The sequence below is a fragment of the Lissotriton helveticus genome, chromosome 1_1 (assembly GCF_964261635.1).
Source record: "Lissotriton helveticus chromosome 1_1, aLisHel1.1, whole genome shotgun sequence".
Taxonomy (NCBI): domain Eukaryota; kingdom Metazoa; phylum Chordata; class Amphibia; order Caudata; family Salamandridae; genus Lissotriton; species Lissotriton helveticus.
Genome location: NC_136057.1, coordinates 1460556914 through 1460583567, shown reverse-complemented (window position 1 = coordinate 1460583567; position 26654 = coordinate 1460556914). Strand labels below are relative to the sequence as shown.

The window sequence follows — 26654 nt, the reverse complement described above, 5'->3', positions numbered from 1 at the left end:
GAAGCACTGAAACAAGGAACCCTATGAGTGGCACTTGAGGAGATGACACCTGGAACTCAGAAGCACTATTTGTAAAGTGGATCAGGGAAAACAACTCACAGGAATAATGTACTGGGCCCCTGAAGCGAACTGTTGCCCCGCAAAGACCCCCTCAATCAGGGAACCACGTGCCCTGTCATTCTTTGTTCAGGAAAACAAAGAGTTAGTGGCAGGAGGTGGAAGGAGGTAAAGTATGCACTGACCATGCCTGTTTGAAGCTTATGCTCTAAAAAAGATTAGAACATTGAAATGTTGCGCGCTCCATTGTAGACAATGGAGTGCTCCGGGCTTCTACTGGCTGGTAGAAGCCCGGAGAGCAACATTCCAATGTTTTTTTCAGTTCACAGCTGTTGCTGTGAACAAAGACCTCTCGGAGCCTGAGGGGATTTGAACCCCCTCCGGATCCGAGATGCTTTTATTTTTACAAATTAGAACATTCTGCCCTCTAGGGGCGGAATGTTCTAATACCCATAGAGCTATCCAAGGCAGGCTCTACCGGACATTAAAGGCCTGCTCCCTTGTTAAAGGCCCTCGCCAAATGGTCGGTAGAGCCCGTTACGTTGGGCTGTAAGGTTATATTATTGCACTGTAACCACTTTCCAAATAGTGGCGCAGAGCATATTGCACTCTATCGCCCTTGCTTTCAAAAGCAAAAAATATTTTCGAAGACTTTAAGTCTCACTCATCATGAGTGAGACACATATTTGGTGGTCAAGTTGAGCCCTCAGTCTTACCATCTTACTCCTGGTGATAACAACTAGACTCTGCCATCCAGATGTGACGCACATCTGCATGTAGAGCACTTCAGCAGCACAGAAGGGCACAGGAATCCCTCCCACCAGAAAGGGGCACAACAGCTGAGCGCAGCTAAGTTCTAGTTCACCTCATAGGAATGATCTATTTTCCATATTTAGGCTGGGCTGCTGCCTACATCTCCCCTTCAGTGCATTTGTAGAGCTTGTGTACATTTAAATATGAAACTTGATATACGTTTATTACATATATTTGATCAGTTTTCATAATTTCTTATATATCAAGACCTGCGCTATCATCAATGTCAAAGGTTTAGTGACAAAAGTAAAACTGCCATCACATGCTAAGAATTTTCATATAGTGAGCGCTCTGTATTTTAATTTGCGGTTTATATGAGAGGCAGTATAGGTGTATGAAAACATTTAAAATTAAAAAATGTCTATGAAGGTGTGCATACATGCCACCAGACACGATCTAGGCTTGAGACTCATGATTCTTGAAGCCAAAATGGCTTTATTTTAGCTGTCTTCTGCCTAAAATTGTAGTGGGATAAAGAAAATTCCCCTGATTTTTTGTCAAGCTCTACCACTTTCCTGTTTGAAAATGTTCGCATGTATGGGTGTGACAAGGCCCTGTTCAATTTTGGGAGAACTACTACATCAACAAAAAGAAAGATTGGCTAAGCCAATAGGTGTCACCTTTGCAAGAGCTACTGGTTTTGCCAATGTATTTTAGCCATGTTGTACACCAGCGTGGCTGCTGTTAAGCAAGGTTAAAGGTTAGTGGCATAGAGAAGAGTGTCACAAAGTGTCATAGAGTGGAATGGCAAAGAGTGTAGTAGAGTGTCATAGAGTGGAGTTGCAGAGTGTCGTGTATCGGAGTGGCATAGAGTGGTGTTGCGTAGCTTATCATATAGTGGAGTGACGTAGAGTAGAGTAGACTGGTGCAGAATGCATTGGAGAAGAGTTTTGCAGAGTAAAGTGACGTAGAGTGCAGCAGCATAGAATTCACCGGTCTATAACAATGCAGCATCGTACAATGAAGTGGTGTAGATTACAGTGTTGCATAGTAGAGTGTAGCGGTCCTAGAGTACAGTGGTGCAGAGTGGGGTGGTGCAGAGTAGAGTAGAGTGGGGTAGAGTGCAGTGGCGTAGGGTGGAGTAATGCAGAGTTCTGCGGCACAGAGTGTATTGGTGCAGAGTAGAGTAGAGTGGTGTAGAGTTGAGTGAGGTAGAGCTGCAGTTCTTAACCTTGTGACTTCAGTGGACCCCCACTGAATCATGACTGGAATCTGAGGATTCCTTCTAAGTCATTTCTGGAAGGTAGGGACCCCTGGTCTAAGCATTTTGCATGATTTGAACATCAAAACAATACACAAAAATACAAAAACAAGCATTCACCAAACAAATAATTAAATATTGAAATATTTAGTTTAATTTGCAATCAAATTTAGAAAAAGTATTATAATATTTTCAATCTTGCTACTTTATTTGTGTATCTTCTTTTAATTGTATTGTATTGATTTCAATATTATTTAATTTTGTAACACAGTCGTGGACCTCTTGAATAATGCTTGTAGATTCCCAGGGGTCCTTGGATCACAGTTTAAGAACCACTGGCATAGAGTGATTCAGAGTAAAGTATAGTGGCGTAGATTGCAGAGGCCTAGAGTTTCATGGCATACAATGCAGTAGCGCAGAGTAGAGTGGTGTAGAGTTCAGTGGCATAGAGTGCAGTGTTTCAGAGTAGAGTGTCATAGAGTTCAGTGGTGTAGAGTGTATTGGCATAGAGTGAAGTGGATTAGAGTAGAATGGTGTAGAGTGCAATGGCATTGAATACAGTGGGGCAGAGTAGAGTGGAGTGGTGCTGAGTAGAGTGCAGTGGTGTAGAGTAGAGTGGACTCATGTAGAGTGCATAGGCGTAGATTGTTACAGAATATAGTGGCATAGAGTACAGAGGCAAAGAATTAAGTGGCGTACAATGTAGCTTCGTAGGAAGCATTGGTTTAGATTAGAGGGGTGTATAGTAAAATGCAATGGCGTAAACTGCAGTGGTGCTGAGTAGAGTGGCACAGAGTGCAGTGGAGTAGAATACAGTTGAGTAAGGTGCAATGGTGCAGAGTAGAGTGGCATAGTGTGCAGTGGCGTAGAATGGTACAGAGTAGCATATAGTGGCATAGAATGGAGTGCTGCAGAGTGCAGTGACGTAGAGTGCAGTAAAGAGTGGCATACAGTGCATTGGCATAGAGTGCAGTGGTGCAGAATAGAGTGGCATAGAGAGCAGTAGCGTAGACTATGGTGGTGCAGATTAGAGTGCAGTGGCGTGGAGTGCAGTGGCGCAGAGTGGAGTATAGAGGCATAGAGTAGACTGTTTCAGAGTAGAGTGAAGGGGCGTAGACTTGAGTGGTGCAGGTTAGAGTGAAGTGGCATAGAATGGAGTGGTGCAGGGTAGATTGCAGTGGTGTAGAGTAGAGTTGTGTAGAGTAATGGCGTAAAGTGGTGTACAGTGCATAGCATAGAGTGCAGTGGTGCAAAGTAGATTAGAGTGGCATACAGTGGATTGACAGAGTGCAGGGGCATAGAGTGGAGTGGTACAGAGTTGAGGGCATTGACGTATTGGCATAGAGCGCACTGGTGTAGAGTGCAGAGCAGCGTCTAGTGGTGTTGTGCAGAGTAGAGTGGCATGGCCTAGATGGTGTGATGTAGAGTGCAGTGGTGTGGAGTTCAGTGGCGAAGAGTGCAGTGGCATAGAGTGCATTGGCATAGAGTAGAGTGGTGCAGAGTAGAGAGACGTAGAGTAAAGTGGCGTAAAGTGGAGTGCTGCAGAGTTGAGTACAGTGCAGTGGCACAGAGTCCAGTGTGGTATAAAGTGGAGTTGTGTAGCGTAGAGTAAAGTGGAGTGGAGTATGCATGGTGTGCTAGAACACTGCCATTACAGACAACACATTTTCAATTGAAATAACCATTACATTTGTGCAGATATACAGTTTTACTAATAAAACTATACATCGCACAAACGATAATGTGTGGAAATGGCATCACCTAGTGCATTGATTTGTTTTGATCATATTAACACTTCAGAATTAACAAAAAATATGCTTCAGTTGTGCTAATTTCGATATATTCTGAAATACGTGCAGAGTTCATTTAAATGCTGTGTGCTATAAAAAAACATTCCTCTACTCCCAGTAACCTGCAAGATTGTCACATAAATCCTCTCACTTTGAAGCCAGAGAAAGAAAAGCAAACACCAAGCTCCCTTGGAAGACAGAGCCCAGCATTTGACCTCTGTCTTTGAATGAACAGCAAATGTAACAAAACAAGAAGAAGATTTACAGATCTGTTTACAGAAAGGAGCACTCGTGGAAGAATACAAGGAGATGTAGTGTGAAAAGGTTTTGCTCCTTGGGAGGGACAAACTGAAACTGGATAGCCTAAAACAAATAAAGTCAGCAAATAAAAAGCCAGAAAACGTGAGTTGCGAACCACAAAGCCAGTGGTAAGCAAGGGGTGGCATGCATTCCCCATGGAATCTTTCTGAACGTCTTTAGCAAACCAGACTGTAGGCTTCGACCTAAAAAAAACATGTTAGTGCAGCAGTTAACCTTTTTTTAGATTCACACGCTGTGTCATCCTGCCATCTAGTGGTGAATCGAAAAATATTCGAATAAGCATTGTTTTGATCGTTGGCTGCTGGTAATGTTAATTACGAATGACTCATGACAACCCATAACGCCCCGCTCTGCAAGGGCTGGCCAGGCAAAGACAACTTTTTGGAGCTGAGTAACTGCACCCTTTAGAGGGAGATTATATTGTGCACTCTTTTTTTTAAGAGCATGGCGTGGTGATTAAGGAGCAACTTTGAGGCATCACTTGCTTACCACTATTGGTCCTGGTTTTGATGATCTGGGTGGTGTAACCCTTTTCAGGTGCTGTAGGGCCGGTAGCAGGGGGTGGATGAGCTGCCAAAGAATGTACGAACTGCCCTGCATCCTTTTGAGTGACACCTGAACCATAAGGATGCATTAAACATTGTCAGTGGGCGTGGCGAAGGTGCTCCCTTGTGTTAAGTTACATTAGTGTGATGGTCGACTCTTTTTGGGTTGAAACGCGGGATGGAGAGAGCGCAGGGGGGGGGTTCCTTGGTATTTAATTCAAGCCAATTACATTTTTATCATATATCTCTGAAGGGCCTGCTATCAATTATCTATTATGATAGATTTGTATCAATTGTTCTAAAACTTAAATAAAAAATACAGTATCAACCGTTCATTCAAAATTCAAAAGCAAGCAAATGATAATCTTTTGTTCATACTTCTACTGATAAGAATGAACACTACCGAAGCAAGGGTGTGACTACTGCTTTAGAGCGAGGCGTTCCTCTCCTGGACATCTGTCAGGCAGTGACATTGGCATCACTGCACCAATGGACAAACTGTTATTGCTTGGACAGTCAGGTCCGTTGTGACGGGCACTTCACCTGTTCAGTCCTGCAGGACTTTTTGGTCTGATCGGGTTTGCAGACCCACCTCCTGGGCGGTAGTGCTTGGGTAACTACTCAAAGGTAAGGGATCTGCGGCTAGAAGTCTCTATCTGATGAACAAGTTACTTACCTAACGTCTTATTTGGTAGAGACTCTATAGAGCTGCAGATTCCTTACTGACCCTCCCATCCTCCCCATTCTGCGACCCGGTTCAGGTGTGTAAGGGCCACCCTTTTCAAGGCCTTAGTCTTTTCCACACCAGTGGTCAGTTCTCATCTTAGCTTCGCACCCCTGGCATGGAAATTTGTGAAAGTAACTGACGTCAGCGCACCAAGGAAGTACCTATACAGGTATCGTGCAAATCGCTTCTGGAATAGATGCTGCCGATGCAGAGCTGAACAACTCCACCTACCGGCGTGCAGGGGTCCTGCAAGGCAATCTTCCGAATCCAGTCTGCCGCCTAGGAATATTCAATTGTAAGGAATCTGCAGCTAGAAGTCTCTATTAGATGACTCATTTTACATAATACCCTGAAAGATGTGATTTTCATCCTGAAATGTGTCAGGAACATGGTTGAGAATGTTTGGGAACTTAAAATAAAGTAAATGAAAAACACAGACTACTAATCATTACAAATGAAGAATTATTACCTAATCATGGAAATTACAATTTTGTGTTCAGAATACATTTTGAAATTTAAATGGTGTGTGCCCTTAATACAGATCAGAGACTTATTTGAAGTATGTAGCAGTGTCTCCACTGAGATTTAGCAGGGCGAAAGGAGCACTAATATATTTTTTTAAAGTATCATTAAAAAATAATTTGAAAAAACGTGCATAAACAACATATATAATCAATTGGGAAGAAGGGACTTTTCATCGATCATTCCATCCAGTTCCTTTCAAATACAGCCGGGCATCAGGGAGGGATGCCTATTTCCTCATGTGCTATTCTCTCTGATTAGAATATGCCACTTTATTCCACATGATTTTCCCCCGCGTGGAATTACAACGCGGTCATTACAACGACCGCGTTGTAACAACGCATACCATTACCCCGCAAATCTTAACAACGACTTGCTCGGAGGGTGGGGGGCCTGGATGTTGGAATTGTATAATTTACTATTCCAACTCCAGTATGTGCAACGGTAGGGAAGGTGTTGGATTGTAAATCCAACACCTTCTGCCCACTCCGCAAGTTGTTTTCCAACTTGCGGAGTAATGGTATGCATTATTACAACCCCTGCGGGGAAAAGGATTCGTGGTAAATGATGTTTACCCTCCGATTATGGTGTCTCTTTCAACTTGTGTTCAAAGTGGTGTGTTGGTACAGGGTTTCCAATGAGGAGTATCAAGGACCGCATATCCTTATATGCGGATGACAAGCTTCTCTTTTAGCTCTACTAGTGATGGAGGGGGAGAAACTGATGGAAATCCTCAGGGTCTATGGAAAGGCCTCCAATCTGGAGATGAACTGTGCCAATTGAAGTGACAGTGGCGAGCTGGCAAACCAAGCTATGCTTAGAAACCATTAGCTTTGAATGCCTTTTCATTAACATTGCAGTCGAACCCGAGCAATGTTGGCAACCAATGGAGTGATAAACATGGACATACAGGGTTGGAACAGACTAAGGATTACTATCGTTGGTAAGGTGGTGTTATATAAAATGATCTTGCTCCACAAAATTCTTTTGCCCTTGTTAAGTGTGGTCTAGTGTTTTGGCTATTATTTATTAGAAGCTATAACAACTGGCTGAATCCGCTGGGTCAGAATTTAATGGGCTCAATAAATAACTGTAAATTATGAATTTGCTCCAGTAGCAGCTTCTCCACTAAGGTAAAGAAGCGTTGCCCCACTGCTTCAGCTGCAAGTGGAATACAAAAAATAAAATGATAATAACGTTTGTTATTCTCATTTTATGTTTTTTTATTTATTTAATTTTTACAGTCTTATATAACGCAAACTTGACCCAAATCGGGTATCAGAGCGATTTATATAGCACCAGTTGCATTACATGAGGATGCATTCATTTTTTGTTAGGCACGAGGAGATTAAGTGATTTGCCAGAATCACAGGATGTTCAGCGTCATTACCGAGACTCAAACCCAGTTCCCCAGATTCAAGGGCGACCTCCTTAGCCATTAGGCCAACTCCTTTCCCCAATCGTAAAAGTAATTGTAATCAGCTTACAGCTGAAGTCAGGCAGGTGGGGCTAGGCTTCCCACGCGTCACAGGGGTATGAGTGGTGGCAGCACCTAAAGTGCGCATGGCGCTTTGGCCAGCCATCTCGGGCCGGCCAAAGTGTTAGGCGCACTCTGCATGTTCTCCACCCAGGCTGTATTACAGCCTGGGTGAAGAAAATGCACAGCCCGCCAGCCCCTGTGTGCGCACCGAACTATGGTTCTCAGACCAATCAGAACCCTGCTAAATTTGGGCGTGTTAGCCCTTTTGGAATTCAACGGGAGAAAGCTGTGGGGGTGCGGTGCTAGCTGCCAATCTCCTAATAGCAATATGTGTGGTAATAGAAGTAACCACACATAAAGCAATTAACTGGGCAACTTGTAATGGGGGCATTATGTTCTTCAGCTTTACCGGTATGAAATCCCTCCACGTTTCTTCAACCCAGTGCAGGCATATGCACGCACACTGTTTACTATAGGCAAGTAAACAACCAAGAACTGTGTTTGACAAATTTGATAAATGTATCCAATCACTGTTTGACAGAGGGCTAGCACTGGCACACATACGCCTCTACTAGGCATCACAACTGGCCACTGCCAATAAATGGTTGTTTGGGAACAGACCTGATACTTCAGGGCTTCTTTACGGATCCTCAGTCCCCATGATTTTAACCTCCATGACTAGAGTAGTTCTAGATGACTTGCACCAAGCTGTCCCCTAGATTGGGCAGAATGGCAGACTGACATAACGAACACCATAATAAAAGAGACATGGTTTCCACAGGCAGCCAGACTGCGGTTATTTGAGGCCTGAGATTGCAAAGGGATTTCAAAAGTTGGGGCCAGATGTACGACCATTCCATTTTGCGAGTAACTAATTGGGACGTATTGCAACTCGCAAAATGGAATGTATAACAGTGTCTCATACACTGTTTGCAATTCCCAATGGGGTCGCAAATGACCTGTCTCATTAATATTCATGAGGCAGGTCGCAATTTGCGACCCCATTGTGAATGGCCAGCACTCACAAGGAGTGTGGCCTGCTGGGGTCAACAAATGTCTGTGACTGCTTTATAAATAAAATAGTTTTTTTTGGTGTGAGACAGAATATTGAGTTTAAAATATCAGGTTACACAAATATAGAGTCTGAAATATCGTGGTTCAGAAATATTGACAGCAAGAATATTGTGGTCAAGAATATCGACTTAAAGTGAGTAATATCGATTTTAAAAATATCGAATTGTTAAATATCGATTTTTAAATAAGGGTTATGTATTTTAGTATATGTTTTAAATGTATGAGATGTATGTTTTTTTTGTATAAGAATTGTTTGTATTTTTAATATATGTGTTACATTTTTAGTAGTTATTTTTATTTTATTTTGCTTTTTTAGTTTCCTAGCAGTATGTGGATTTATAGGTGAATAGGGTGGGAACTAATTTAATTATATTAAATTAATTGATCATTTTTTATTTATTAATATTTGTTTAAGTGAGATGTTATAGCGTTAAATGTGTAAAGTAATTTATTATTAATTAATTAATAATTAGTTTTTATTAATAATAATTATTTAATTTGTAATTAATTATGGTAATTGTGTAGTTAATTTTAGGTGTGTGTTCTGGTGTTTACAGGTGTAAAGGGTGGGAAGTCATTTATTTTTAATTGATTAATTGCTTGTTAATTAATTATAATAATTAATTGGTAAATAATTATGGTAATTGAGTAATTAATTTTAGGTGCGTGTTTTGGGTTTTATAGGGGTAAAGGGTGTTATGCAGTTTGTTTTTCATTAATAATTATTTGTTAATTGATATTAATTAAATTAATTCAAAATGTATTATGGCAATTGGGTAATTAATTTTCAGTGTGGTTGTGATGTTTATAGGGGTAATGGATGGGAAGTAATTTGCATTTAATTAATTAATATATAGTTGTTAATGTTAATTATTTGATATTTATTTTGGGTAACTATTTTGTTGTGTGGTGGGAATTAAATCAATTTTAATTACTTTATAATTAGTTGTTTAAAGTAATGGTTTTTAATTTAAAAAATACGTTTTAATTGTGTTTTATTATTTTATAGTTTAATTTAGGTTTGTGTTGTGGACATTATAGTGTTAAAGTATGTATAGTTAATTCATGTTTATTATTTTTTTTTGTAACAATATTTTTTGAATTGATTATTAATTATGTTAATTATGGAACTAAATGTAATTAAAAATGTTGAAGTGTGTTGCTATGGGTGTGGTGTTATAGGGTAGGAAGAAAAAAAACAGTTATATAGTAATTCATGTTTTTGTTAGTAAATATTTTCTAGTTAAAATTTGTTTTAATGTATTTATTATTTAACTTTATATAATGTTTTTAGGTATTTGTTATATGTCATTAATTTTATAATATGTTATATATTTATTTCAATTTCTAAAATATTATTTATTTATTTTTATAATTTTTCATAATTTGTAATATTTCTTTTTTTATGTTGGTGTGTGAATAGTAATTTTTGACTCTCCGCTATCCAACACTTTCCCTACTGTTGCACTCACTTGCGCGGGAATAGTAAATTTTACCCCTCCGCTATCCAACACTTTCCCTACTGTTGCACTGATTGTATTGTGAAATCTAAGTTAAATTATTTAATAGTTTAATGTTTTAATTTAATATAGATTTTTGCTTTTTTATATTTTAAATCATTGATGTAGGTTTTTATTTTTTATATAATTTTAAACTTTTAACAAAGGAAAAATAATAGTTTATTAATTGTTTTAAAGTAAATATATATGTATAAATAATTATGTTTGTATGTTTACCTTTTCTTATTTACCCTTTCTCTGCAGCAGCAATTCCGCCGCGGGGCTAAGGGGGTGGGGCAGCCGCGCGGCGCTCCGACGCTTATGACGGATTCGCTCCGTCATGGCCCTCGGGTGGGCTGTGCTTGTGACGGAGCAGTTCCGTCATGGCCCCGCCCGTTCTTTAGAACGTCAGCGCAGGCGCGAAATCAGCACCACGCAGGCGCGGCGAGCGGGCCATGACGGAACCGCTCCGTCACCAGCACAGCCCACCCGAGGGCCATGACGGAGCGGTTCCGTCATAAGAGTGGGAGGGGTTAAGTGTAGTTGTTATGTTCTATTAAAATGAACCCTGGGCAAAGCGCTACGCTGGCGTAGTTTGTGCCACTTCACACTACGCGAACTGCACGCAGCACAGTGCAAACACACATAGCGTAGTGCAGCAGTCATTTTTTGCTTGCTTGCGGTCCTCAACGTCAAGTTGGCGATCGCGAGCGTGGAAAATAAACCTCCTGGCGAGATTCTCAACGCGGGGAGGTCAGGTTTCTCATTGCGAGTGGTCATGTATGCTCGCGACCGCTCGTGATGAGAAACTACCAGTCCGCATTGAGAAAGCTGCCGCTCGAGTAAAAATGTACTTGAGCGGCAGAAAACTACAGCTCGCACTGTGCAAGATGCCGTTTTCAATGATTGCACAATGCTGGATGCTTCTCCACACTGTGCAATCATTGAAATCTTGCACAGTGCGAACAGGGTACTACGCAGTTCGCGTAATGCTACGCGTAGCTCGCGTAGTGCGAAGTGCGAAGTGCACTTCGCGTAGCTACGCGTAGCGCTACTTCCCGAACTACGCCCAGCCATATGTATATTACATCTATTTTATCTTGTTAAAATGACATTTAATATTTAATATATATTATTTTATATTTATATAAAAGTCAATATTTTACACATCTATATTTTTAGTCAATATTTTTGGGCTTACCTGTTTAATAAGTATAGGAGTCGATATTTTTGTTGTCTATATTTTTTACTCAATATTTTTTACATTGATATCTATGACATCGATTCTGTGAACCTTTTTTTTTTTTTTAAATGCAGCCCCTTTTTCCCTAAAGGAAAAAAGAATGCATTTAAAAAAGAAAAATGAAATGTTTCTGTTTTATTTTTTAAGAGTAGGCAGTGGTCCGTGGGAACACTGCCTGCTCTTAAAAAATATTTTCGCTGCCAGTCCCCTTTGCGAGTACATAGAAGTGTGACTTGATATTAGGATGAGAAGCCCTTGGCAATAGGGTTTGTACACTGCACAGACCTATTTAGCGGTCACAAATGGGATGATTTCCCAATTGCGACCGCTGAAATAGGTTGTATATCTGGCCCTAAGTGAAATCTGGGAAAGGGATTGAGTGAAGTCGTTCATGGCTCTGCATGAAGAATTTAAAGTTAAATTAAGTCCTAGTTTCATAACTATCCCCAATTAGGACCCGTGCTGGAGGTTTATCAAGCAGATGTAAAGGCATTTCTGGAAGTTAACCTGATTTAGGCCAGAAGAGTAATTTACTAACTGGGTAAAGGATGGATTTTGTGGGAGTACCGAACCCTTGCGTCCAATACCACAGACTTTTTCAAGGCTCTACGATTGCGGTGGAGAAGGACCTGGCTTCAGTCGAGCAAGTGGACAAGAGAAAAGGGTCAATGGCCTCTTGAAAGCTGACCATCTCATCCAGACTGCTCTTAATCCAAATTAAATATCTGCACAGAATCTACTATACACTCAAATGGCTTTGAAAGATGGACAGGGCCCCTTTCCAAGTACACTAGCTGCCATCTGGACACAAGTGACTTCTTCCACATGATATAGAGTTGTTCAACATAGTCCAGACCCTGTTGCAAGTATTGAGTAGACCCATTGATCTCTCTTCCACACTGCTACTCCTAAGGATGATGCACAAGAAGGGGGTTCCCAGGGTGAGCGGGCCTTCAGCATGAATTCTACTGGGGCCTGGGGGTTGAGGCACAGAAAAATATTTAAGGGCCGATGCCGATCTGGGTCGGAAATCACTCCGACCGAGCCGGATCCGGGGTGTTTTCCGACCAATCTGGACTTCTGCAGTCCGAATGAGCGAGTACGATGCGGCCGTATGCTGTCGGACTTGTTTTGGTCGGACTCCCATTGAAGTCAATGGGAGCGGGTCGTACAACGCGTACATGGGCTCCCATTGACTGAATGGGTACGCTCCGGACAAGTGCGCCCCCTACAGGGGGTACGCGTTGGTGCCATATCTGCCTGTGTTGGGGAGATCCATGGGTCTCCCCCCGGTGTCTGAACCGTAAGGCTGCGGGTAACAGGGGGTCCGATCTGGACTCCCAAAGTCTAGCTCCGGGAGCTATTGTGAGCCGGAAGCTCCGACTTGATCTGGCTGTCAGAATCAAGCATCATACTGGCTCAGTCGGAATTCGGCTCCATTGCGAGCCACGGTTAGCTTACGACTGAGACGTACAGAGCGGTTCAGACCCGGAAACGATTCGGACGGAGATTTCGCGCTTGTTCGCATCGTACTTAGTCGTCCAGACCCGTGTATGAACCGGACGGGAATTCAGCCTCCGAATCTGACCCGCTAATGCCAAACCCGATTTGGAGCCCTTCCGAACGAGATCGGAATTGGCCCCTAAGTGTTTTTAATGTTTTGTAGTGATGAAGTGTAAGTTATGTACTTTTTGACACGTGTTAGAACATTGTGATGTAGAGACAGTCTCACCTAACAGGTTGCTGTCAGACTGCGCTGTGTATAAAGATGGTCTCCTCCCAACAGTGTCCAAGTTCGCAGGTTGACTTCCACTTTTTTCTTTGGTTCTGTGGAGAGAACAGATAGATGTCAGGTCCCTGGCAGTTTTAGTTTAGCATTTAATATTAGTTGGATTTCTAGGAAAATGTACACCGTGATTGTGAACTAAAGCCGGTTCAGAGTTACAATGGATCTCAGGGGGCAAGTGTGTCAGGTTGGGTTAAGGAGTCAGAACGGTGTGTGTATTGTACTATTGTAAGAGCAGATGTGGACTGGCAGAGCTGTGTGTGAGTCCAGACTCTGGAATGGCAGCAGTTGCAGCAGTTCATAGTTGAGTAGGAATGTCTAGAGCTGTGTATGGGTACTCAAATAGCAGGATATGTTGAACAGGTACAGTGCAGAATGTCGTGTGGGTCCCAGTGTTAGAACAGCACAATGTACCTTACGTACAGAGGTGCACTGGTAGAGCTGTGCCAGAACTGGGACAGCAAGAGGTAGGGGCTGAAGGCCGAGGAGCACTGCAGGGATATGTTCTAAATAGAGGGGTCGAGCCAGCAAATTGTTACGCAGAACTGAACCACAGGCGAGCCAAAGATCGTGCTGGGCCCTAAAAGCAAATCACTGGCCTAACCATGATATAACTCACACCTCATAGAGCATCAAAACATGGCAACATTTCATAAAACTAAGATAAAACAGTTCCTTATTCTTGACAGTTGTGTTTCAGTCTATCATTACATTGAGTAACGTTTGTTTAAAAATTGTAATTTCTAAACAGATTTTTTCAGAGAATAAAAATATTTCTTAGTATACATTACCACATGTGCAAGCAAAACAGTCGTTTCTTTGCAGGTTTCCTATGATCACGCAATTTGTCCTAGCATGAAGGCCAGGATTTCAGCCCAGGTTTTCCTGTTATACTTTGGCCTATTCACAAACCTTTTTGTAGAGTACACAGTATTAGAACTGCTCAGGTACTGCAAAATACTATTCACTAACCTGAGTCCTCCACCTCTGTGCGGGGATTTCCCCACTCGTGAGCATAGTTTTAGTAGTAAACCTTTATGGGACTGGTGGCAAAATGGGGAATACTTATTACAAAATGGGAGGGGGTTAGGTAAAATTAAAGAGGGGTTCAGGCAAGGGGAGGTTCATACAGACACCAAAGAGTAAGCCCATTATTGATTTTATATATATATATATATATATATATATTCACTGAAAAAACCATAGGTTATAGACCATATATAGTTAGGAATTAGCATTTAAAAAACCTTATTTTACTCACACAAAACCATTGAAATTCCATATATAGTTAGTTGCACTAACTATATATCGCGCACCCGCAATCCACTGCTGATCATGTCACATATTACATCATTCATGACATGGTCAGTGACATCACTGATGACATCACTGATGACATCTCAAATGACATCACTGATGACATCACTGATGACAACATCCAGTGACTGTATTTTTCTGTAAAGTTAAAATATGTCTTGAGTGGATGTATAAGTGTCTGGATGAAGGATTTAGTAGGTGCATGACTGACTGTATGAGTGAGTGATTAAATGTGTCTCACTGAATGCATGGGTTAGTGACTAAACTGTCTTAATTTGTGCATCATTATGTCTGTTGTTCTGTAACTGCTGCATGTGTTGATCATTAGCTATACGAGAGGCTATATGTGTTATTAATTGGTTGCCCAAGTATTTCTATGGGAGATTGAGTTTGTGTGGGGGTGGCTGGAAGGTGTGTGACTCTATGCATAGATGTGTGAGCAGTTTATTCACTAGGTGTATGAGTTCAAGAGTGCATGTGGAAACAGCTACATGGGCAGTTGACTGTGTGCATGAGTGTATTGATGAGTGAATGGATATCTCAATGCTACATGTCATAGTAAGTACATATGTAAAACACAGTACATGTGAGAGTTGGCATATATAAATAACTGTGCATGAGAGCCACTGAATGAGTGAGTGGTTGTATCGATCATTGTGAACTTGTATCAGGGATTGTATAAGAGAGTAAATATGTGTTAGTATATGTTTCAATAAGTAAGGTGTGTTTAACTGTATAGTTGAAGAAATGGAGGTGAGATTGTTTCTTTGCATGACTGACTGGGTGTGTGAGTAACTCCATGGATAAGTGGCAGTGTGTGAGTGTCTGTTTACACTGAGTGTATCTAAGGTTATATTAGAGTCTGAAGAGGTTTATCGTATTAGCACAAGAATGATGTCAAATGAGATGTCATCAGTGATGTCATCAGTGATGTCATTTGAGATGTCATCAGTGATGTCATCAGTGATGTCACTGACCATGTCATGAATGATGTAATATGTGACATGATCAGCAGTGGATTGCGGGTGCGCGATATATAGTTAGTGCAACTAACTATATATGGAATTTCAATGGTTTTGTGTGAGTAAAATAAGGTTTTTTAAATGCTAATTCCTAACTATATATGGTCTATAACCTATGGTTTTTTCAGTGAATTTTCAAGGTTTTGTAAATGCTAATTCCTAACTATATATGGTCTATAACCTATGGTTTTTTCAGTGAATTTCAATGGTTTTTTAATAGCAAATATCATAAGCTGTCGAATGTCAAGTACGTGGTAAGTAAAAACATTTTTGTGTTTATGCACACTGATCTGCTTTGAATGCTGCCCCCCACCCCTCATTTCTATTAGGAGTATTCTCTCTTTGCAGATAGTGAAGGGTAGTTAACGCAGCCCTTTGCCCCCTTTGTAATACGTCGTGCCTGCTTCTCTCTCCATTTGATTGATTGTTCTCTTTGGTTCATTCTCTATTTACAAACAAGCACAGAGTCGCAATACTCTGTTTAGTCTTTGCAGATAGCGAAAAATCGTGTAAAAAAACAAAAGGAATCGAGCAAAATCAGTAGGCCACTAATGGGATCTCTTTTTGACCTCGCTAAAATAGAAACATTAGGAACAACCTGTTGAAAATAGCAATGCGTATGTACATAAGCGGCGTTCATTTGTGTTCACAGTACCCCTTGTTGATTTTTTCAATCGAGCATTGAATTGTTCGAAGTTAATTCTCTTAAGGATCTTCTCTACCTGCAAACGAGGAAGAATAGGAATATTCTCTCTCCCTTTGCAGATAGTGAAGGGTAGGTAACGCAAGCCTTTAACACGTCGTACCTATTTCATTCCTCATTGATTGATTGATTGTCCGAACATTGACTGTTTGGGAATTAGTTCTTTTTGGAGGTATTCCCTGTTTGCAAATAAACGTAGGAAAATCTTTGCAAGTAGTGAAAGGGTACGTAATGCGGACCTTTCTCCCCCGTTGTAATCTGTCATGCCTATCTACTCCCCACTGATTGATGCACCTTTTTCACCCGGACCATTTACTAGAGATACGTCATCTGGCCCGACCAGAGAGCACCCCTAGTGAAAAGGACATATGCAATAATAACGAAGTGATCACTGTATCCTGTTAACAGAAACTTTACCATGAAACAACCTGGAAAGAAAAAAATAGGAAAACGAAAATCAGTAGGCCACTGATGAACATGAACTTTTATTAAACAACAAACAAAGAAACGATAACATAACGTAATGATAAAACCTATTAATGTCCTAGAAACAAGAAAACGTTAAAGTATGCCAGTGGTGAGAGACCAGAAAAACAGTCCGAGAAACCAAATCACCCCTCGCTGTCCCAACTCATGCACTCTGAAAGTTCAAAGTTTTGAGGAGTGCTTGTAACATTGTCTGAAGCCTATTTGCAATTGCTTCATCTTCACTATTCTTAAAGTAAGTGGGGGCTGTTGTGATGCGGTGCCACCCTGAACCGCTTGACGGAGGCCCCCGAGGGACGGTGTCATGTCGCGGACTCGGAGGGGGCGCTTGGCTCCGGCCCCCTCCCGGCCCCCTCCCCAAGTCGTGTTGCCCTGGTGTGGCCTGAGATCGCCCCCGACATAGGTGGCCGGCTCCCGGGGTCAAGCGGAACTTTTTTCCTTTTGGTGACTCTTCCATTCTTCACCTTGTCCCACAATCCGTTTCACCTAAAGACACGCTGTAGTGGGGCACCCCTTTTCCGTTTCATTTGCCATTCAGCCCGCTTTTGCTACACTGTGCCTCTTCCGCTATTCAGCTGTTTACCGCCCGCTCTTTCGACTACAGCGTCTCGCTCACCATGTACTTGAGTTGCTCCCGCTCTTGCGGTGCAGCGATAGGCGGCTGCCACAGGACTCTCAAAATGGCGGCCATCTCTTCAGATTTGGGCGTGGTCCACTAAATGGGCCTGCGACACCTTGGAACTCGGACGCTTGTCTGCTAGAGCTTGGGCTCCATTCTCGAAAGCGTCCCCTCATCCTTGAAGATTCTACAAAAGTCTTGGGGGCCCCCCGACTCCCGCAGGCTTCTGGTGGGGAGCGCCTAGCATGATTGCTCGTGGAATGGCCACGACGGAGCTACGAAATGGTGGTGCTCTCATGCTAACGCCAGCTTCAGTCTGAAACATCCAGAAACACTGTAGACTACCAATTCGATCAGTTCCGGTAGCGCTCCAACGTGACCCGGTAGAGAAGAACTTGCCCTCCCCTCTTTGACTGATGGTTCTTGTTGCCTGTCCCTTCTGTTGTCATTTAACAGAACTATTTAGCCTGCTGAAAGGGGTTGTGTGCCGTCCGCTGGTTGGTGGAGACATTTTGACTATATTCTGGACCTGCGTTGTCGCGTAATGCGTCATATGACGCGCCGCGTTAGAAAGTTTAATAAATTATGAAACACAATAAACAATCCTTAAAAAATAAAAAAAAATAAAAAATAATCAACAAAAGCAACAGCTAGGTAATACACATATAATTTTATCTCCGCGAAGCGGAGCGCTGTTACAGATATATATCTTGTTTCTGAACGTTAATTTCTCAAAATGCACTGAAGCACATATATTGAGACCTAGCAAAGGCACATCGGGCTACCAGTCCCTACAATTTTTCCAAGTTTCGTGCAAATCCATTCAGCTGTTCGATCCTACCGAGAGACAAGATGGCGGCCGCTACGGACTGTTTGGAATGTTTACAGACACCGGAGAGCCAATCAGCTTCGCTTCGCAAAGCTCCGTAACGCGAAAAGTACGCGAAGCGGTGCGCTGTTACAGATATATACTTTTTTTTTAACGTTAATTTCTCAAAATCCACTGGAGCACATATATTGAGATCTAGCAAAGGCACATCGGGCTACCAGTCCCTACAATTTTGCCAAGTTTCGTGCAAATCCATTCAGCTGTTCGATTATTATTATTTTTATTTTTTTTTGCCCCGCGGGTCCCTTTTAAAACCTCCACATCAAACCTAGGGGGTGAGCGACAATGTACTATGCCCCCTTATGGTCATTTGCCCCTTCGCTTTGGCCTCCTCTTGTCTCTCGATCCTACCGAGAGACAAGATGGCGGCCGCTACGGACTGTTTGGAATGTTGACAGACGCCGGAGAACCAATCAGCTTCGCTTCACAAAGCTCCGTTGCGCGAAAAGTCCGCGAACCAGAGCGCTGCCCGGTCCGCTGTTACAGATATATATCTTTTTTTAAACGTTAATTTCTCAAAATCCACTGGAGCACATATATTGAGACCTACAAAAGGCACATCGGGCTACCAGTCCCTACAATTTTGCCAAGTTTCGTGCAAATCCATTCAGCCGTTCGGGCTAAAAGTGAGGCCAACCGCCCTATGGAAATTAACATGGGAAAAACGCGTTTTGGGACCCCCCTTTTTTCTCGGCCCCCCCTTGACGAACCCCCCCAAAATTTTCAGGGGCTGCTCAGAAACAAAATGTGCCATTTTCCTGAAAATTTCAGCCAATTCCGTCCACAAACGCCAAAGTTATTAGACATAGAATTTTCAAAAAACCCATAGAGAAAAAATCCTAACTATATATACCTACTGGCGACCGCCAGTAGGTAATATACACACACACACACATACATATGTGTATATAACGCGTTATATATATATATATACACCTCTGTGACCTTGATAGATATATACATATATATGTATATATATTTATTTATAAAGCAGGGAACTCTGGGTAGTTCCCAAGTTTAGGTGGAGACAACAGTAAACTTAAAATCAGATTATACTTTTGTTAAAAATTGAAACAAATGTAATTAAGTTCTACACATAACTTTTAACAACATCTAATATATATTAAATATAAAAATACAAATGTTACCATGGGTGGGATTTTTGTAAAATTATTTTATAGGAATTATGTACATATTAAATACATACTTTTAATTAACTAATAGTTAATACACACTTAATTTAGTTAACATGCTATGCCATTTTATTTAATAGTTATAGATTTATAATAAACTTTTAAAACTATTTAACATTTATATTTAATACAATCCCATTCTCAATAATTTATCTTAAAGAATAATAAACTAATATTTTTTCCTATACTTTTTCATAGGAAAATTCCCGCCATGGTGGTGGGGATCTCCACCAACGTGTGAAAAATTACTCGTCATACCTTTACATTTGTAAAGCTTGTTGTAGGAGGCTCAAATGGAGGTGGAGATTTATAAGTCTACATTTAACAAATGATAAATAGTAACGAAAAACTGCAAAAAAGTGTAGATGTACACATATGTGCAGTATTAGGTTTACACATGAGTAAATCTACACATGTAAATTTACCTTTGTGAATCAGGCCCAGAGTCGCAATCAAGCTACGGGAAATGCCTTTTTCCTGCCACTGGTTGTTGTCTTTCTTAACAGACGTAAATGTAGGGAAAGCAAAGTACTCCATTTACATAATAATATTACTGGCCTTCCCTGACTTACAGCACTGATTCAGAACAATATAAACGCCTTAAGATATGTAATTCAATAGGACAGTCAAGGCAGAGAGCTCTTTTGTGACCTTGTATTGTTTTGTTTTAATCGGACCATGTCCTCAGATTACAGCTGGCAGTGCCAAGTGCAGCAGGCGCCAGTCTGCTAGAACGAAATTGCAGGCGTCAACGTATAAGATGAAATGTCCACGTCCCACCCTGGCAAGGCCGGCACTCAAATGACCAGCATCACCATCCCACGTTCCGGAATGTTTTACTTACATTACAATTCTGTAACTCCCTTGAAGGAGCCTGTTTTTTTGCCCCATTGTTTACACTCAAACACAGAATATAACAGTTTAATTTTCTTGTTTTACATTTAATGAATTGTAAACAGCAAAGTGAGTGGGAGAAGAAAAAGCATGTGCAATGCCAATAGGTCTTGCTTTAAAGGAATATTGTATGCCAATGGGAAGCATTACAAGTAAATAGCAAGTGAATTGATATATATTTGTGTGGAAGCAAAGAACTGTAAAATAGTATTGGTGTTGGTTAAAATATCAGATGACAGTTGCACTATCAAGCCAGACCTACAAATCCATGTAGGCTGATGACTGCCCTCCTTCCATATGTGCTACAGCTAGAGATAAACAACATAGATTATCTAGTTATCTAAGACAGTTTAATAGTATTCCAATGTCATGTGTGGCTCTGAAAGTTCAAGCTTAGGCAACTGGATAAATAAACAAAATGTTCACAGCAGTGTGGAGGGCAAGCACTTTTTTTGTGGAAGTACACACTTTCTGACCAGTCAAACATGTACTCCTGGCTCCCAAGTAGGTGGATGGAGCCAAAGCCAATCTCTAGTGATGCTCACATAATTGTCTGGAGACAGCTGCGCCGTCAAGCCAGACCATAAAAACGTGCAACAGCTCTCCAACGCCTTTATACATGGCATGTTTTTGCTTTTCCTTTATAGCACTACATAGGCAAGGGTAAAAGGCAGGGTCCTGGCTCGGTTATGGATCTTTCTTAAATTAGGCTCCAAAGTCAGACCAAAGCCAGGTTCTAGTTTACCTGGTGGAACTGGGTTTGGGTCGTAGTGCTGGAATAGCAGGTGGCAGCACTGACTGAAGTGATTCTGCAGTGCTGTGTTTGTGGATGTCAGAACTGAAGCAGTAGAGGGTGTAAGACATCAGGATTGAGGACATCAACAGATGTTAGTGAGTCTGTGGTGGGTCTCAGCAATGGAGCAGTAGTATACAGCACTTCTTGAGGTGGATTGGTAAGGTTGTGTCGTGCTCGTGTTAGCAGCCCTGCGGGATTGAAGCACATTGGTGTGGCTGTGTCTGGTTGTTTAAATTTGTATGTCAAAATGTAGAGGACAAAAGTATCAACCAAGTTATTGTTTAGGTAGGTATTTCTAGGTAAGTACAGACTTGCTATTCTAAACTCCACATCTATGCACCTTGACAATATATATCATCAAGGAACATGTACATGGAGTTAACAGAAGTAAATCTACATTTATGTATCTAAACCTATCTGCATTGAATTGTAGTCATCTGTATTTCGCTTACAATATTTTGGTAAGTCCATATTTATGTATTGATATTTCGACAGAAAGCCATTTAGGTATGATGGTTCTTCAGTTTTCTCCTACCTGGTCAAGGGCGGTGTCTCACACTCACCTGAACAGGGTGATATCACCTAGGTCTGCTGTGGACAAGGCACGCACACTTCTTCTCCGGGACGGTTCCAGCAAGCTCCTTGGGGCGCTTATCACCTCGGCAGGTGGCTGGGATGGGGGACCATACTTCTCAATCAGCAGCCTCAGGGGAGTCTGCCGGGCCACAGGATTGGCAATGACTGCCCCGGAGTTCTCCGACACTGGGTTACGGTTCCCAACATAGAAGCGTACAAGGGCCGGGATGTTGTCGAACTGGTCCTGCTCGAACTGGAAGAGGGTGCGGCTGTAGCCTTTGCGTGGTCGCAGCACCACACGGATGATCTTGAAGTGCATGGCCTCGTTCCTGCACTGGCAGGTCAGGACATAGTCACCAGGGCTGGAGCGGGAGTCCCGGATCAGAAAGTCACCATCCTCCTGAACCAATGAATCTGCCACCTAGGAAGAAAACCAATAGGAGTCAATGTACTGCATGAGGAGGAGGGTGCACTGGGTACTTCCTGTGAGAAGAAAAGGGACTATTCTGAAGTGCTTTATTTGTTGAGTACAGAAAACTGCCATGGGGAATGTACTTATTATGAAAGGACTGCACGGTCACTCATGAGTCCTACATATGAGTAGGCAGAAGAACCTTCGGTAGGTCTTCATGTGACCGGGTTCACTGTAGAGTTTTTGAGGTGAGCCGGGATCCTAAGGGGTTTTAGATGTGTAGAGGGGTACTCCGAAGTTCTTAAGGATGAGGAGGGCTCCTATAGGATTTTAGATGTGTTGAGAGCCACTTGGGACTTCTTGAGGTGAGGAAGGCATCTATGAAATTCTAGCTGTGTGGAGGGGCGCCCAGAGGTTCTTGAAATGAGGAAGGCAGCTAAGGGGCTCTAGATTTGGCAAGTGGCCCTAAGGTTCATAGGGGGCAGGGAAACCAGATATGATGCAGATTGCGACGGGGTTCTTTATGTGAAGAGGGCGAGTGCAGGGTTCAATAGTTGGAGAGGACCACTTTAGGGTTCTTGGGGTGAGGCTTTCTGAGGTCTCAGCGCGAGGAGACAGAACAGCGCTTCAAGGCAGCGGGAAGAGTGATCTCTTTGGGGGCTCCTTGTACGAGAAGGGCAGCAGCGTATCTCTCGAGCCTTCTCATTCACTGAATTCCATGGTACAGCAATGGAGCCTTCCCTTGAGACGGGTTGTACCTCATTGGAGCCTTTTTCAAGGAGCAATTTTTAAATTCATTCATTCAATAATTAATTTCTAAAGCATGGGCATGGGGTGAATAGCCCCCATGGTGCTTTCCTAAGGGAAAAAACATTATGCACTGCATATAACTAGAAATAACACAAAACTTACATGCAAGGCAAGATCTGATAATGTAATCAGTGCTTTCCACAGAAGCCTCTAATTCATAATTGAGAGATGAGCATTTAGATTTTAGCTTGTTTGTGAGGGAGAGTTGGTGAATTAGGGAAAGACATGGAGCACTTTTTTGCTATCAGGGGAATGGACAAGAGCAATAAAATCCAGATTCCAATTCCCTACCCTTTCCGTAAGCTTGGAACCATTAACAGAAGAGCAGAAGGGCAGAGGAGGATTCTGGTCACGTGAATTCACCATTTGACCCGGGCTGGATATTCCCTTCTGAAGGATAAGGGGGCCTTGCACCCCTTGTCTCTGTGACTCTGTTAGGTGACCCAAGACAGAGTAATCCAGCTTGATGACGCCCACTCCCCATGTTCAATGGGGCTGGAACAATATTCAGATTGGGAGTGCTGCCATCAATGTTACTTCACTGACGTCATAGGGATTGTGACAAAAATCTAAGCACTACACAAGAAATAAGTGTAGCAAGTGAACCACAATGTTTCAGCAGGAGAGTGGTATGGGTGTAGTATGTAGCCGGGGATGCATTTTGGAGCACTCTGTTCCAAATATGTTCCTTAAGCATGGTCTGGTAGCCCATTCTCATTTAAAGACAGCACATTAAAATGGGCACTGAATTTGCTCAAGCATGCAGTTGTACTGATAAAACTATATAACTCACAAAAGATGATGCATGAAATGTGGGCTTTAGCAAATATTTAGCATGTGTGCATCAATGAGTAAAGTGTCTTGATTTGTTTAGATCCTACTAAAACCTTATTTTTCATCACACTTCACAATTTCAAAAAATGCACCTCAGTTGAACTTTCCTAACTGCTACTATGTCTTGAAATGTGTGTACAGTTCATTTACAGACATTTACATTTTATTGTGAGTTAAAAAAAGATTGACTTCTTACAGTCGATCCTTTCACACTGCATCTACTCCAGCAAGATTGACATATAGTTCAGTTTACAAAAGGGTTTCAATTTGCAGTCAGAGAAAGAAAAGTAAACCACAATCTCCATGTTAAAAAATAAGCAGCAATTTGTCAGAATACCTGACATTTGACCTCTATCCATGAACGCATAGGAAATGAGACAAGATAAAACCCCATTTTTATTGCTGATTCATCTTCAGAAACTCAGCATGATTATTTTGGGGTTCCTGTAGCACCCCAGCACCCCTACTTACAGCCCCCTATGCCCTCGGTGGTCCCAGCCCCCAGGCTGCTGCTTCTCTGCTACCCCACTGCAGAAGTCACCACCAGCCCTCTCCACATCAACATACCCGCTCTGTTTCCAACCATTCTCTGTCATGACTGAGACATTCTGCATTCTTGTACTTGAATATTTTCTGTAGTAGAGGTAGTGTTGTGAGGGTTCGTTTGGAGGGAAGGAATGAAAGAGTGGCTTTATGTTGAATGCTCTCAACCCAGTGCTTAATTTGAGACTGTGATATCCGGTGCTTGGGAAAGGCACTTAATTGCCAACAACAGGTCTTATGACAGCCTGCCACATGGTGGCGCTGTTTGTTTTATTTAGAGATGAGCACAACAACATTTGTTTATCAATTCAATATATATTAAAATGACTATTACCTAATATCCAAATAATTTTTTATAGCTTTGGAGGCTTTGGATAGCATGAATGTTTGTACTGTCACTGGCAGGCAATGAGGCAATAGGTAGTGTAAGCTGCATTGGCCTCCTGATGAGGGCCCTGGCACTTATTCTGTTAAAAAATTAAGCACTGTCTTAACAAGAGCTCCCACAAAGCCCACACTGAGGGAGTTACAGATTAAGGTGGCACAGGCCGAGCTCAGAGACTTACCCTAGTCAGAGGTTGTTGGGAGCCAGATATTAACCAGAACGCTCTAGAACAAATTAAAGAATAAAGCACTGAAACGCTCTGGTAGGAGAATTCATACATTTGGACATTTCATTACAAAAACTACAGAAAATCAAGAAAAATCAGTCTGTAGTCTATGAGGTATGTAAAAATGTAATAAGTCCACTTACGAGCCTATTAAAGGGACTTGGTAACAAAGGCAGGCGACGCCGCAAGCAGAACTTGACCTCTTAAGCAGGATGCTAGATGCTATTGGTGTGATGCATTATCTCTGTGTTCTGTGAGAGTCATCGATTAATAGGAAGTGAACATGGCGGTGCCATTGTTTACATCATGAGTCGCTGGGTCTTAGCTATTATTGTAATCCAACTGCATAATCACATTTCCCTTTCTATTATTGAAAAATAGGTCGTTTGAGCAGTATCGGCTTACTCAAGGAAATGGTAGACTGAATGGAAAGCAGATAAATACTACTAAATAATTGGACATAATAACATTAATTTCCGTAAAGACACACTACTCAGAAAAGAATTATGTGCTCATTTGATTATGGTGGGTAGGACGCCGAACAGCTAAGGCAGCAGAGGTGTAACCTGCTCCAGCCTAACCCCGGTCTGCCACACATGTTTAAATTTTTCCCCCCCAAGTCAGCATCTTTTCAACAAAACTTCTCCTACTCACTACATGCTGCAGCTGCTGGGGGACCCTCTTTAGCCTCCTTGCCCTAAATACCAGGCTTTCCATTTACTAAGGGCTTACAAGTACATTATTCTATGTTTTTTACATGTATATAAGTGATCCGTAATAAGTACATCTTTTATCATATTTATCCACAGTTGCTTCACTATTGAATTACAAAGAATAAAAACAAATTAAAATATATTAATTTAAATTACAACAATTCTCGAAAGCCAGAGTTTATTAAATGCAACTTTAATCTACATATATTACCTTCCGCATGCATATATATATATTCCATGTATGTATCTATACATTTATTACTTTGCTTCTAATTCAGCATATTCAATGCACTACCCTATTTCTCACCCTATACCATTCTCAATATATCCTCTACTTCAACTCTGACTCATCTCAAACCTCATTCTACAACTTTTTCAAATGCACCACCCCATTTCTCACCATACACCTCTATCAATATATCCTCTACCTCCACTGTCTCTTTCATCCCAAACCCCGTACCACTACTATAATCCCCAAAATAACCCTTTCCAGACTCCTTCCTCCTCTACCCCTCCTTGCATTATCTCATACCTCTTTTACTATTCAGATCTCCCAAACAAGCCTTTCTAAACCCTTCCCTCTGACTTTTCCCTCCTCCACCCCCTTAACTCATCCCAAACCCCTCCTACTGCTATGAACTCCCCCCCCCAAAAAAAATCTAAATTATTTCTTCTTCTATCCCTCTACTGTTCTTTTTCAATCCAAATAACAGACTAACATGCCCACTACTCAAAATGAATTTCATATTTCCCTATACTAATTCCCCACTAATCCTTTATGAGTTCTGAAGTAGCGTGCTACTCACCGAAAGTTTTAACACCCCATCAGTGGTAACAAGCACTATATAAATGCAAACCTTTTACCTCTTCTATCCCTCCACTATTCTTCTCAATCCAAATAACAGACTAAAATATCCACCTCTCAATTTACTTTCATATTTCACTATACTAATTCACCACTAATCTTTTATGGCTTCCATAGTAGTGTGCTACTCACTGAAAAAACACTTTGACGCCTCGTCAGGGGTAGTAAGTGCTAATTAAATGCAATTACAATCCAATCCAATACCAAAATGGCGGAAGTCAACAGGGTTGGCCGGTCCGCTATCCCGCGGCGATCTATTATTTTTCTCAGAGAATAAAAAAATAATGTCTCTGACGTGATGGGTGTTTACTCG

General features: G+C 41.7%; 1 protein-coding gene across 5 annotated transcripts in view; it reads right to left on the bottom strand.

Annotated features, from left to right (window-relative positions):
• Positions 1-26654, bottom strand: part of LOC144827899 (breast cancer anti-estrogen resistance protein 3 homolog) — a 167561-nt gene that overhangs the window by 38559 nt on the left and 102348 nt on the right. For all 5 annotated transcript variants that reach the window (XM_078686064.1, XM_078686078.1, XM_078686071.1 and 2 more), the window contains exons 3-4: positions 21541-21974; positions 13005-13099 (exon numbers count right to left, since the gene is read on the bottom strand). In XM_078686064.1, the coding sequence (XP_078542190.1) occupies positions 13005-13099; positions 21541-21974 (529 nt within the window). The remainder of the gene's footprint in view (positions 1-13004; positions 13100-21540; positions 21975-26654) is intronic.